This window comes from Eurosta solidaginis, chromosome 2, assembly GCF_040869045.1.
Source record: "Eurosta solidaginis isolate ZX-2024a chromosome 2, ASM4086904v1, whole genome shotgun sequence".
NCBI lineage: Eukaryota > Metazoa > Arthropoda > Insecta > Diptera > Tephritidae > Eurosta > Eurosta solidaginis.
Window position 1 is genome coordinate 51,461,722 of NC_090320.1, and position 12,899 is coordinate 51,474,620.

At 36.9% G+C, this 12,899-nt stretch overlaps 1 protein-coding gene across 2 annotated transcripts; it reads left to right on the plus strand.

Annotated features, from left to right (window-relative positions):
• The first annotated feature begins 11,246 nt into the window (after positions 1-11,246).
• LOC137239712 (uncharacterized) lies at positions 11,247-12,768 on the plus strand. 2 transcript variants are annotated; one of them, XM_067765327.1, is made up of 3 exons: positions 11,247-11,425; positions 11,499-11,685; positions 11,752-12,768. In XM_067765327.1, exons 1-3 carry the CDS (start codon positions 11,375-11,377, stop codon positions 12,222-12,224), a joined length of 711 nt encoding a protein of 236 aa, XP_067621428.1. In that variant the 5' UTR covers positions 11,247-11,374; the 3' UTR covers positions 12,225-12,768. The 2 variants fall into 2 exon arrangements, with proteins under 2 accessions (XP_067621428.1, XP_067621427.1); XM_067765326.1 differs by having other exon boundaries at positions 11,499-12,768.
• Positions 12,769-12,899: the final 131 nt, after the last annotated feature.

The following is a 12,899-nucleotide window of genomic DNA, read 5'->3' on the forward strand; positions in this document are numbered from 1 at the left end:
GCAATTATTTTCTTAATCACTCTCATCTTATATGATTTAGATATTTGAACATTGAACATTATTGTTTCATGATCATAAATTCTGTATGCTTGCAAAGATTTACACTTTATTTCTTCAGAATTTGAATATATGAGATCAATTTTAGATTCAGTTGTATCCGTTATTCGTGTATTAAAATCCACTTTTTGAACCATACCCAACACGGAAAATATTTCATTCAGTTTTGTACTGTATGTTGATATGTGATTCATATTGATACTAAATCACCAACTAGTATATTGTGGTTACTTTTTTCATATTTATCAATTAATATTTCATTTAAATAGTCTAGGAAGGCTGCATCACTTGTGCTGGGCGAGTGGTAGAGCACCCCTATTTGCCACTTTTTTCCAAGTTTTTTTCAATTTTATTATAATGCACCAAAAATTCATGTTTACACTATCATTATATATTATATTAAAATTTATTTCTCTATGTATATATATTAGTACTCCCCCAGTATGCCTACTGTGGGAATCACATCTTATCATGTTAAAAGATGCTATTTCTAATTCACTATCTTCAATATCTTTTGTTGTACACGTTTCAGAGCATAATATGATTGCCGGCTTGAGAACTTCTGCCGTCACTTCCAATTCACTTTTATTCGAAACTATACTATTAATGTTTAGGTAAATACATTTTAATATATTGTTATCAGCTTTTGCAGACTTGCTTTTTCGATTAACTATTGCGGGAATATAATCCTCAAGTTGATCTGTAACTTCTGAGTAGTGCGTTAGTTGCTAATAGCCAAGCCTATGCTTTTTTTGCACTTAAGTGCTTTAAATAAACCGGACATTGTCGGCTATTGCACAAGTGATTTACATCTAGTTCTAAGTTTAATTTTTCAATGGCCCTTATGCAATTTATACACTTGTTTATAGGCGTTTCATTACACTCCGTGGTTTTATGTTTACCCAAACATTTGCTGCACACCTCATCACTTTTACACTCGGTCGCTTTATGGTTGTATCTTTTACATTTGAAACATGTTGTCACATTAACACCATCGTAAAACCTGCATCTTTCCCATCCTACGTTTAGTTTATCTAAATATTGTCACTCATTTTCAGTGCATTTGCATATGATTTTTGCTGTTGCGCCACACTGCCTTTATCTTTCACTATTGTTTTTATTTCGCTACATAATTTTTCATTTTCATTTCCCACTACTTCCACTTGTTTTATCATTTGCTCTGCTACCTCCCGCACTTTCTTTATTTCTGCTGCATTTTTTAAGTACATTTCTTGGTGCATTTTAAGGTCGCTAACCTTTCATTATACTTATCAGGCATGCTTAACGAACGAAACGATATCATTTCGTTACGATAATCAACGCTAATAAACGAAACGAAGTCACTTCGTTTCGTTTATTAACGTTGATTATCGTAACGAAATGATATCGTTTCGTTCGTTAAGCATGCCTGATACTTATCATCCATCGCTTTCATTAAATCTTTTAGCTCTCTCTTGCTGGTTTGTATTGCCCGTTCAAATTCATTTTTATATTCTTTTAAGTATATACTATTTTTGTTAACACTCTCTTGCATGTCTCTTACAACTAAGTCAACATTATGTATATACGTAATGCACTCATCACAAATAAACTTCACCATAGGATGCGATCCTATTACATTGGCTTTGTAGCTATCCAACCCAGAACATTTTGGTGCAGAGTGGTATACCTTTCCACATACACCCACACACCTGACACCTGTCTCTCCACGTATTGCAACTTTGCATTTATCACATTTGGGGGTTTCGGACATTTCGTCTTTGAAACCGCGCGCTTTTCACTATTTTATATTATTTGTATATACATATGTATCTCGTTAGACGAACATGCATACATACATACGTATGTGTTTTATTAGTTTATTTGAGTCACTTTCTCACAATATTTTAGAGTAGACACAGTATATTGATATTTATCATTAGATTTTAAATATAACCTCTTCGTTAGCTTCCTGAGTCTCTATCTCACATTAATGACGGTATTTAGACGAGTTTTATATTGGTTTTGACCATGTTTTAAAACAAACTCCAAGAGCAAAATTAAACACGACCGACCCGCTCGAATTGCATTTAGCCTTTATGGCCATATCTGGAAAAGGCGTCCACCTATAGAACTAAGGCCCACTCCCTTTTAAAATATTCATTACCACCATTCATTTCATACCCATATCGTACAAAAACATTCTAGAGTCACCCCTGGTCCACCTTTATGGCGATATCCCGAAATGGCGTCCACCTATAGAACTATGGCCCACCCCCTTTTAAAATATTCGTTAATGACTTCCATTTGATACCCATGTAATACAAACACATTCCAGGGTTTTACTTTTTCGGGGCTCCTCACCACTGCTACTTGATATTGGTTAATTTTGGTTTCAGATTAATCAGCCTTGCATATTATAGAATTTCGTGAGCAACACATATCGTTAGCTTAATGTGAAAATGTGCTAAATCAATTTTTTTGAAAATTTGTATTTTAATGCAGTTTTAAAACTGAATTCAAAATACAACGATCGCAAAAAAAAAATATTTTTATTTTTAATTTTTACGTGCTGTGGGCAATGATGTGTAAATGTCAGCTGTTCAAAAATACATAATAGTTTAAAAAAACTAAAAAAACACGCTTTTATAGCTAACCGAAGTAAAAAATAGCAAATAATTTTCAATTAAAAAGAGTTTATATAACAGTAGTAGAAGGTCAAACAATCAATTATAGTTAATCACCTCAAAATAAAATTATAATAAAATTTAAGTTATTAACAGAATAATTTAATTCAGATTAAAAAGCATGGGGTGCATTTGACTACACTTCATATCATTCCTCACAGATAGTTGCCAATAGAATGATTGTAACATTCAATATCAAGCACCCCACGCTTTTTACTGTGAATTAAATTATTCTGTTAATAACTTAAATTTTATTATAATTTTATTTTGAGGTGATTAAATATAAATGATTGTTTGACCTTCTACTACTGTTATATAAACTCTTTTTAATTGAAAATTATTTTCTAGTTTTTAGTTCGGTTAGCTATAAAAGCGTGTTTTTTAGTTTTTTAAACTATTAATTATTTTTAATTTTTTAGTTCAAGTAATTTAAAAATTTTTAGTCGAGAGTGATGAAACCTCGAAACGCCAGCGGTCCATGGACGAATCCAAGCCCACGGCACCGAAAAGGGCCAAGACGCAGGGAGGCTGGACGCGGTCTTACGCCGAAATTGCCAAGGGTCGGCAAATCATTGGCATTATAAACGAGAGCAGCGAAGATGGCAGGATCCCGAAACAACAGTGGAAGTGGATCGAGGCCGCGCTCGCTACGGTGGCCATAAAGGTCAAGAAAGACCACCCTGGTCCACCGCCATCTTACACCGATGCAGGGTGCTTCCAAGGCAATGTCAAGTTAATTGCCTGTGACAACGCCAGGTCGGTAAACCTCTATAGGTCCGCCGTCACGCTGATAGGGGTGGTATATTCGGGCGCGCGCCTCAAGGTAGTGGGGCGCGTGATATCCCCTCACGACCAAGGGCTAGAGCCTGGGTTCCAGTGACGCCAACGGACCCAGCTGACATCCTGGAGCTGCTCCAGGATTACGTCCAAAAGCCGGATGGGCACTGGACGGACTCCAGCGCTGAAACCACAAACTTGCTTATGGATACACACTTCCCAGCAAGCGCGGGCGTGTCTTCAAATATTGTTAGCGGAGGGTCACCTAATGATCAGCTAATAAGCGAAATCACAGATGATAAAAGGATTGATTGGGCTTGAAAGAGCTTCAAGCCCTATAAATCGCCGGGGCTGGATGTAATTTTTCCGGCTCAGCTACATTATACTGCCGAACTTATAAGGCCCTGGATAAAAGGGATGTTTATTGGTTGTCTTAGGCTCAATTACGTACCAGCATCGTGGAGAGAAGTCAACGTGGTCGTTATAACCCCAGGGAAAACCTCCCACTCTAAACCAAATGATTATAGGCCTATAAGCTTATCTTCTTTTCTGCTAAAAGCACTCGAAAAACTCCGAGAGGACTACATCAGGAGGAGGATTGAGCCATAGCTTCTTTCGCAAGCTCAACATGCCTATACTAAGGGTAGGTAAACTGACACGGCCTTGCACTCACTGGTATCCGCTATCGAAAAGTCACTTGACCTCAAGGAATACACACTGGTGGCATTTCTAGATATAGCGGGTGCCTTCAACGACGTTCTCCCTGAGGCCATCACCTCGGCGCTGGCCGATTTGGAGGTTGACGCGAGCGTGGTGGAGTTTATATACAATCTGCTTACGCGTAGGCAGATTAAAACTGAGCTAGGTGAATGCGTGATCCGCAGACCGGTCGGCAGAGGCACTCCGCAGGGCGGCGTTCTCTCCCCGCTACTTTGGGTGGTTACCATCAGCCAACTACTACGCCTCATGGAGTCAGAAGGTCACCAAGTGATCGCGTATGCAAATGACATCTGCGTCACCATGCGGGGGAAATTTCCGCAAACTCTTTGCAACCTAATGGAAGGGCCACTATCCAAAATTTCGCACTGGGCCACAGCCACAGGTTTGGAAGTCAACCCGGAAAAAACCGAGCTTGTCCTCTTCACGAGGAGGTACAAAGTACCAAACTTACACCGCCAAGAATTGGGGGTACGTTCTTAGCGTTTAACGATCAAGTCAAGTATTTGGGAGTCATTCTGGATAGGAAGCTATTATGGAGTGACCATATAGTGGAGCGATCCAAGAAGGCAGCAGCAGAGCTGTTCACCTGCAAGAGGGCAATTGGCACCTCCTGGGGATTCTCCCCTAATGTGACCTACTGGATTTACGCAGCCATTGTGCCCCCGATTCTTCTTTATGGTGCCTTGGTATGGTGGCTTGCACTAGCTAAAAGTATCTATCTTAAAATGCTTCAAAAGGTGCAACGGAGTTGGGAGCTCTTCATTGCCGGGGCTCTCGGCTCCACTCCAGATTCCGTTACATACATACATGGATACATAGATAGATACAGCCCAAGCTAATAAAAGTGTGTTAAAAAGGGCTCCAGTATGCTCTTTCGTAGATGTGCCATGCATCCAATTCTATTATTAATAAAGGAATGCGTTTTTCGCATTATGTGAAAGGTTTCAAATCTATGGCTATTTGGGGTGGTCATAAGTTCAATTGACCTTATGCCCGTTAATCTTGTGTCACCCCACCATCACATTATTGCATTGTTATCGAGCATTGATACGTGTGTAAGGTTTCAATCAAACTTATGGCCATTCAAAGTGGTAATAAGGCCCATTGACCTTATGGCCGTTGACCTTATGTCACCACACCATCACATTAATGCATTGTCATCGAGCCTTGATACGTGTGCAAAGTTTCAATCAAACTAATGGCCATTCAAAGTGGTAATAAGGCCCATTGACCTTATGGCCTTTGACCTTATAATACCACACCATCACATTAATACATTGTCATCGAACCTTGATACGTGTGCAAAGTTTCAATCAAACTAATGGGCATTCAAAGTGGTAATAAGGCCAATTGACCTTATGGCTGTTGACCTTATGTGACCACATCATCACATTAATACATTGTCATCGAGCCTTGATACCTGTGCAAAGTTTAAATCAAACTTATGGGCATTCAAAGTGGTAATAAGGCCCATTGACCTTATGGCCGTTGACCTTATGTCACCACACCAACACATTAATGCATTGTCATCGAGCCTTGATACGTGTGCAAAGTTTCAATCAAACTAATGGGCATTCAAAGTGGTAATAAGGCCAATTGACCTTATGGCTGTTGACCTTATGTGACCACATCATCACATTAATACATTGTCATCGAGCCTTGATACCTGTGCAAAGTTTAAATCAAACTTATGGGCATTCAAAGTGGTAATAAGGCCAATTGACCTTATGGCCGTTGACCTTAAGTCACCACACCATCACATTAATGCATTGTCATCGAGCCTTGATACGTGTGCAAAGTTTCAATCAAACTAATGGCCATTCAAAGTGGTAATAAGGCCCATTGACCTTATGGCCTTTGACCTTATATCACCACACCATCACATTAATACATTGTCATCGAACCTTGATACGTGTGCAAAGTTTCAATCAAACTTATGGCCATTCAGAGTGGTAATAAGGCCAATTGACCTTATGGCCATTGACCTTATGTCACCACACCATCACATTAATGCATTGTGATCGAGCCTTGATACGTGTGCAAAGCTTCAATCAAACTTATGGCCATTGAAAGTGGTAATAAGGCCAATTGACTTTATGTCCGTTGCATTAATGCATTTTGATCGAGCTTTGATACGTGTGCAAAGTTTCAATCAAACTTATGGTCATTCAAAGTGGTAATAAGGCCAATTGACCTTATGGCCGTTGACCTTGTGTCACTACACCATCACATTAATGCATTTTTATCTGTCCGTATGCAAAGTTACAAATTAATCAGATTTCTAGAAACCGGTGAAAATTAAGCTCAAAGTTTCCGTTACATAGATACAGGCCAAGCTAATAAAAGCGTGTTAAAAATGTGGTAATTCAACCAGTCAATAATATTGTTACGAATTTTAGCAACACTAAGGAGTACTGTCATCTCTAAACGATGCTAAGCAGTGACTGGCATGCACATCCATAAATCAATCAATATGTATCTACATATACGAATCAATAATTATTTCTACACATATGTACGTACACGCAGCTGAGAAGCAACGCACAACCACATGCATATATCTGAGATACTCCCGAAAGTATGCAATGAGAGAAGCTATAAAATCGTGCAATTGTAGTTGCAGCTGAGAAATTTGATAGCTGATGGCCAACTAGTAGATTCTGGAAATGGAAGCGCCTAGAAGATGCGAACGAGGGAATCAAAGAGTATAAAAGGCAGCGACAGATAGAGGCGCTACAATTAGTTTCAATTAAGCACGCTATCTGTCGGGCAATAGTATAGTTATTTATTGTGAAGTACTTTAATAAAGGTCATTTTACATTATTAAATATTGGAGTTATTTATTCAACAGTTTAGTGATTCGAACTCAGCAGAAGGTTGCAAATGAGAGGATTTGCAAGTAAAATCGTTACAATATCAATCTGAATTAATTCATTCAGTCTAAAAGTACATGCTTTGTTGTTGTTGTTGTATTAACGATAAAGACACTCCCCGAAGGCTTTGGGCCGATGTTGATGGTACTTTGCCGGACCGTTCGGTTCGTTCCGGTACGTTCCGGTAGCAAAGCACTATTAAGGTACTAGCCCGACCATCTCAGGAACGATTTATATGACCACATTAAACCTTCCAGCTGATGTATAGTCCTAGTTATAGGTTCATTCATAGCATAATTCGTTTTATGAGTTATTTCGATAAATAACACAGGCCGACAAAATTCAACCATTATTCAGACCCAGAAACCAGACTATATATTTCCGAAGGTTTATGATGCTCTGAATCCAAATCTGCCCTTGCTCTATCAGCTCTGGTTTTTGAGATATCCTAACCTAAAAGTGAAAAAAACACCGTTTTTGCCCATATTTGAGGTTATGTAGCCTTGCAGATGTTTTCTTTCACCAAAATTAAAGGATGGCATCTTTGAACACAAGCCTTAGTCTTTCTAATGGCGTTGAGTTTGCTCAAATATCATTTTCTTTCGCTGAGATATCGCATTTTGAAATTTTTTTGTTTCTAAATTTCCTTACACCTGAAAATCGATTGAGATAACATAGACATGATAGAGTCGATTGCTAATTTTCTTGAATTGAGTCTCATTTTTCTTAAAATTTTGTCTCACACCATAAGTTTGCTAACTCACAAGACCCTTACACTATCACAACACCCCTACATAAGTCAGAAACCACCCCTATCATACCGCAAGCAGTCTAACCCACTTAACCCTTGGGACAGCGTTTACTAGTATATTTTTCCTAAAATAAGTCTTATTATCTAGATATATCACACCACAAGTGGGCCAACCAACTTAACTGTTAATCCATCAACTTCCGTATCCCTTAACCCTTAGAAACCACTCCTACCACACCACAAAAAATTGATATTTGAGCCAACTCAACGCCAGTTGAAAGAATAAGACTTGTATGCAAAGATGCCATCCTTTAATTTTGGTGAAAGAAAACATCTGCAAGGCTATATAACCTCAAATATGGGCAAAAACGGTGTTTTTGCACTTTTAGGTTAGAATATCTCGAAAACCAGAGCTGATAGAGCAATTTTGAGGCCAGATTTCGATTCATCGTATCAAAATCCTTTGAAAATATATAGTCCGGTCCCTGGGTCTGAGATGCTGTCAGCCTGTGTAATCTGTTATGCCAAAGATGGAATGAACAAATTAGATAAATCAGAGCAGCTAAAGTTTATTACATTACAGGCAAGCATGAAGAGATAAAAGTTCTTCTGTCATGCAAAGCCTGAAGTCCAAGCAATTTGTGCCTGCTTGTATGTGATGGGAGGCCGCCTGGCCAGTGAAGCATACGTAAAGCAATATTATTAAAAAATTTTGAAGTCCCTCAATTTTATAGGAGTTAGAGTCATAGAAAGGATTCCATATTATTGAGCAATATTCAACACCACTTCTGACCAAGGATATATAAAGTGCCTTCAACGTCATAGGGTTCTTAAGGTCACTGGTGTTACGTCTACTGAACCCAACCATTGCAATAAATTTTGAAACAATGAAGTCAATGTGACTAGAAAAAGAGAGTTTGGAGTCAAAGTTTACACCCAAGTGTTTACTCTCTTGACAACGATTAAGAGATTTAGCATTTAGTTTGTAGATAAAGTATGTGGCAGTTTTTTTTTTTTGGAATAAGACACAACGCAGCATTTGTTTGAGTTTAAAAATAAATTATTGTCTGCGCACCATCCGCCAAAAGAGTCCAGATCAGAACCGGTAGAAATAATTTGACAAATAAATAGTATTTTTTGTAAAATATATAGTTTTAGTGTTATGCTTCAATCATTAAAGGGGAGGAGTGATTGGAAAACATATTGAGTAAAAAGTGCTAAGTCGGGAGAAAAAATTTGTTTTGAGTGCGGAAATTGTTTTATTTATCTTTTTCAAAGCTTTTACACTCAAAAGGATTGCAATTAAGGTATCCTCATTAACAGTTTTGAAAAAAGATGGGTATTTCAAAAATTATTCAGTTTTTTTCGTCTGCTGTAAAATTTGTAAAAGTTGACTTAGCACATTTTCACATTAAGCTAACGATATATAGCTTAAATTTGATTTATCATATTTTAAATTCCTGTAACCTATCTAATAAATTTAAGCTCAACCAATTAGCCGTTATTTCTTATCGAATTGGAAAACTTTTTGAACTTTTGACGTCACTCGGTCCACAGTGCAAGATTTTAGTTAAACTTTATGGGGCTATGGAAAAATAATCTAACAGAAATATTTGGAAACACAGAAACAGAGAAACTTACATATCGACGTCGGAGTGAAAACACACTCTATCTCAACTGCCAGTTCGAAAACGCAAAATCTCAGAATTTCTTTGATTAAAAATGTCGTATCTCAGAATTCGAAAGAACTACCTATCTCAGAATGTTTTCATAAATGCCTTGTCAAAATGTACCTACCGATATCAAATTCTGGGAAGGATCTTTTTCGAAACTTTTTTTGGTAATTCTATACGATAGCATGACACTCCTAATACACATCCCAAAATATAAAGAGGGGTGTGAAAAACGCGTTTTGGACCCTGGATTTCGAATCCGAAAGCGGATATAGTTTGAGTCTGTCAAGAGATATTTGCAAAATGAATTGAAAATTTTCATGCGGCTGTTGTAATTTTGATGATTTTGTTGTACCCATACAAAAAATAAAACTGTAAACACAAGAGTTTTGCGCGGATATAGTTTTGGTATCCAATCCGGTGTTGGACTCACCCAGGGTAATTTTTTATAAGCACGGAGGAAAAGAAGAAAATAGGTGTTCTGCGCAAAAATACAATGGATTCCCCGGATTCGGAGCACTCCGAGGTCATTTTTCGGTTTTAAATAATATCTTTTGATCGACTCAAAATTTTTGGTTTGCGTTTTCGGATTCACGATCCTGGATCCAAAACGCCTCTTTTGATATTCCTCCCAATTATTTTGGACATGTATTAAGAGTGTCATGCTTTCGTATAGAATTACCCTTTTTTGAGATACTGCGTTTTTGAAACAAAAGGCGCCATCTGCTCAACCTCATTTTGAAAGATATCTTGTGAAAATTGTTTTTGTTTTTATCGGCCTAGTGATAAATCATTCAAGGTTCGAATCGAGCTCAAGGCCAGAACAATAATTTTTTTCTAATGATAATTATTGTTATTTTTTAATTTTTCTAAATTTGAAAAATTGTATTTTGTTTTTGGAATAGTAAGTAGAAAATTTTTCCGACAACCTGCCATATCTGCGCAGATAGATCCCTTTCGAAGGGTGCTAAGCCTTCATCATCAGTACGCTTTAGGCATGCTGCGCTAACCATTTAGCTATACAGCGGTGGTTTGTTTGACTGGCAAATTTGCTACTTCTATTCCTTTTTACCAACTATATTTTATTTATAAATTATTGTTCTGGCCTTGAGCTCGATTCAGGAATAGAAGTAGCAAATTTGCCAGTTAAACAAACCACCGCTGTATAGCTAAATGGTTAGCGCAGCATGCCTAAAGCGTACTGATGATGAAGGCTTAGCACCCTTCGAAATGGATCTATCTGCGCAGCTATGGCAGGTTGTCTGAAAAATTTTCTACTTACTATTCCAAAAACAAAATAGAATTTTTCAAATTTAGAAAAATTAAAAAATAACAATAATTATCATTAGAAAAAAATTATTGTTCTGGCCTTGAGCTCGATTCGAATCTTGTGAAAATGTTGAAAGTATCAAGTAAATAATCGAACTTTTCTTAATACCGCCATATTTGCACTGAAATCACTTTGCAAGTAAAATCTTTGAGCTCTGAGCTCTTCATATAGCAGCTCAATCATCATGAACGGGCGATGCATAAAATAATTCACGCTATAAGTTGACCGCATTGAACTTTAATATTAATATACATACTTTAAATATAAAATTGTATATACATAAGTATATTAGTGATTTTATTCTCGTAGTAAATATGTATTTATGTACATATTTATTTCTTGCACAGCGTAGACGATAACAAAATTATTTTTGTATTTAAAAATTATTAGACACTAATTTAGTACAAATTGAGTGGTATTCGAAACGTGAAGAGTGATGCTGAAAACCCGACTAAAACAAAATTAAAAATAAACAACATAGTCTTAACAAAGAAACTTTATTATAATACTTCTTGAAGGCGCACAAGATGCATGAGACCAAATTATTTTTGCTTTGCAGTTTGCTATTCTCGGCACAGGTTAGCACGATCAATCAAAAATAAGTAATTGTGTCCTCTAACAATCAATAAACCCAATCAATCCAATTTGTAGTACACTAACGCCTTTCATCAACGGAATGCAGAAGCACTTAGCAACAACCCAATCGAGGCATCAGAGGTGGCGTTCAAACAGCAGCAATATGAAATTAACAACAACATCGTACGTGAGCAATCTAACAATGTTGACAACAATATTAGCATGGGAAATATCAACAGCAACAACAATGAACTCACAGAACGTAATAAGCTACTTTTCTATACGCTTGAGCAATTTGCATTACTTTCAGATTTTACAATCAAACAAGGTACTACAGTTTTACGTAAAGTTGTTAAAGAAGCATCCACACTTGAGGAGCCTACTGTAGCTTTACAAGCGCACTTAAAAAGTTTTAACGATTATATAGTTATATCCGATAATTTGGCAAAACAAAGCGAGCATATAGAATTCAACGAATCATATGATATTGTTGTAAAATTTACAGAGATGGTGGAAGAACATACTACAAAAACAAAGCATGAAAATGCTACCACTGAAAACATGTTTCTGGAAATGCTGTTAAAGAAGAATGGTTTGGATAAATTGCAGGTCGATTTCTTAGATCGTTTTCTCAATTTTATCAAAAATTTTAATAAGTGTATCGATAATTATTTGGAAAAATTAACGATGCCGCAACGTGCAGAGGAACAGAAAATGATTGATTGGTATCGAATGTTTAATGACGAAACAGATCCAGAGAAAAAAGTAGATATATTTATTAGGTTTTTTGATTTGTACTAATGAGGGTACTTAAAGTATAGAAACCCTGTTCGGCACATTCATTTTCAGGAATTTCGGTATAATCTAAATTTAAAACCAAATTTGGTTGGGTCCTATACATACATAGTACAAAAAAGTTTCAGATTTAGACGCAAACTTCTAAACGAGGTTTTTCCAAAAATATAGTAAATCAAAATATTCCCAACGATATTCGTATTGCTCTTACGCAATAAAACCAGACAGGCGATATCTGTAGTACAACAACAAAAATTTTACGGCCCTCATAGTCCGGTCATGAATTTTAAAGTAGTAGGAAGGGACAACTTTTCGTACTATTTTTCTTTTTTTCTACTATCTTAGCAATGTAATATGCGGTAAAGAGTGAAACTCGATATATCTCCACATTGGAAACGGGAACATGAAAGAAAAGAGAAAACAGAAAAAATGGGAGGATAAAGTAGACGAAGCTGGAGGCAAGTCGGAAAAGTAAAAAGGACAAGAGAAAGATGGAGAGTGAGAGTAAAAGTAAGAATAAGGGTAATGGTTTGAGAAAAAGTAGTAAAAATAGGTTAACAGGAAGATTAAGAATAAGAATAAGATTAAGGGTTATGGTGAGCGATAGGCTTGGAAAAGAGCACGAGCGGGATGATTAAGATGAAAAGCAGCAAGATTTGCGGAAAATGAAAAGGGATAGGG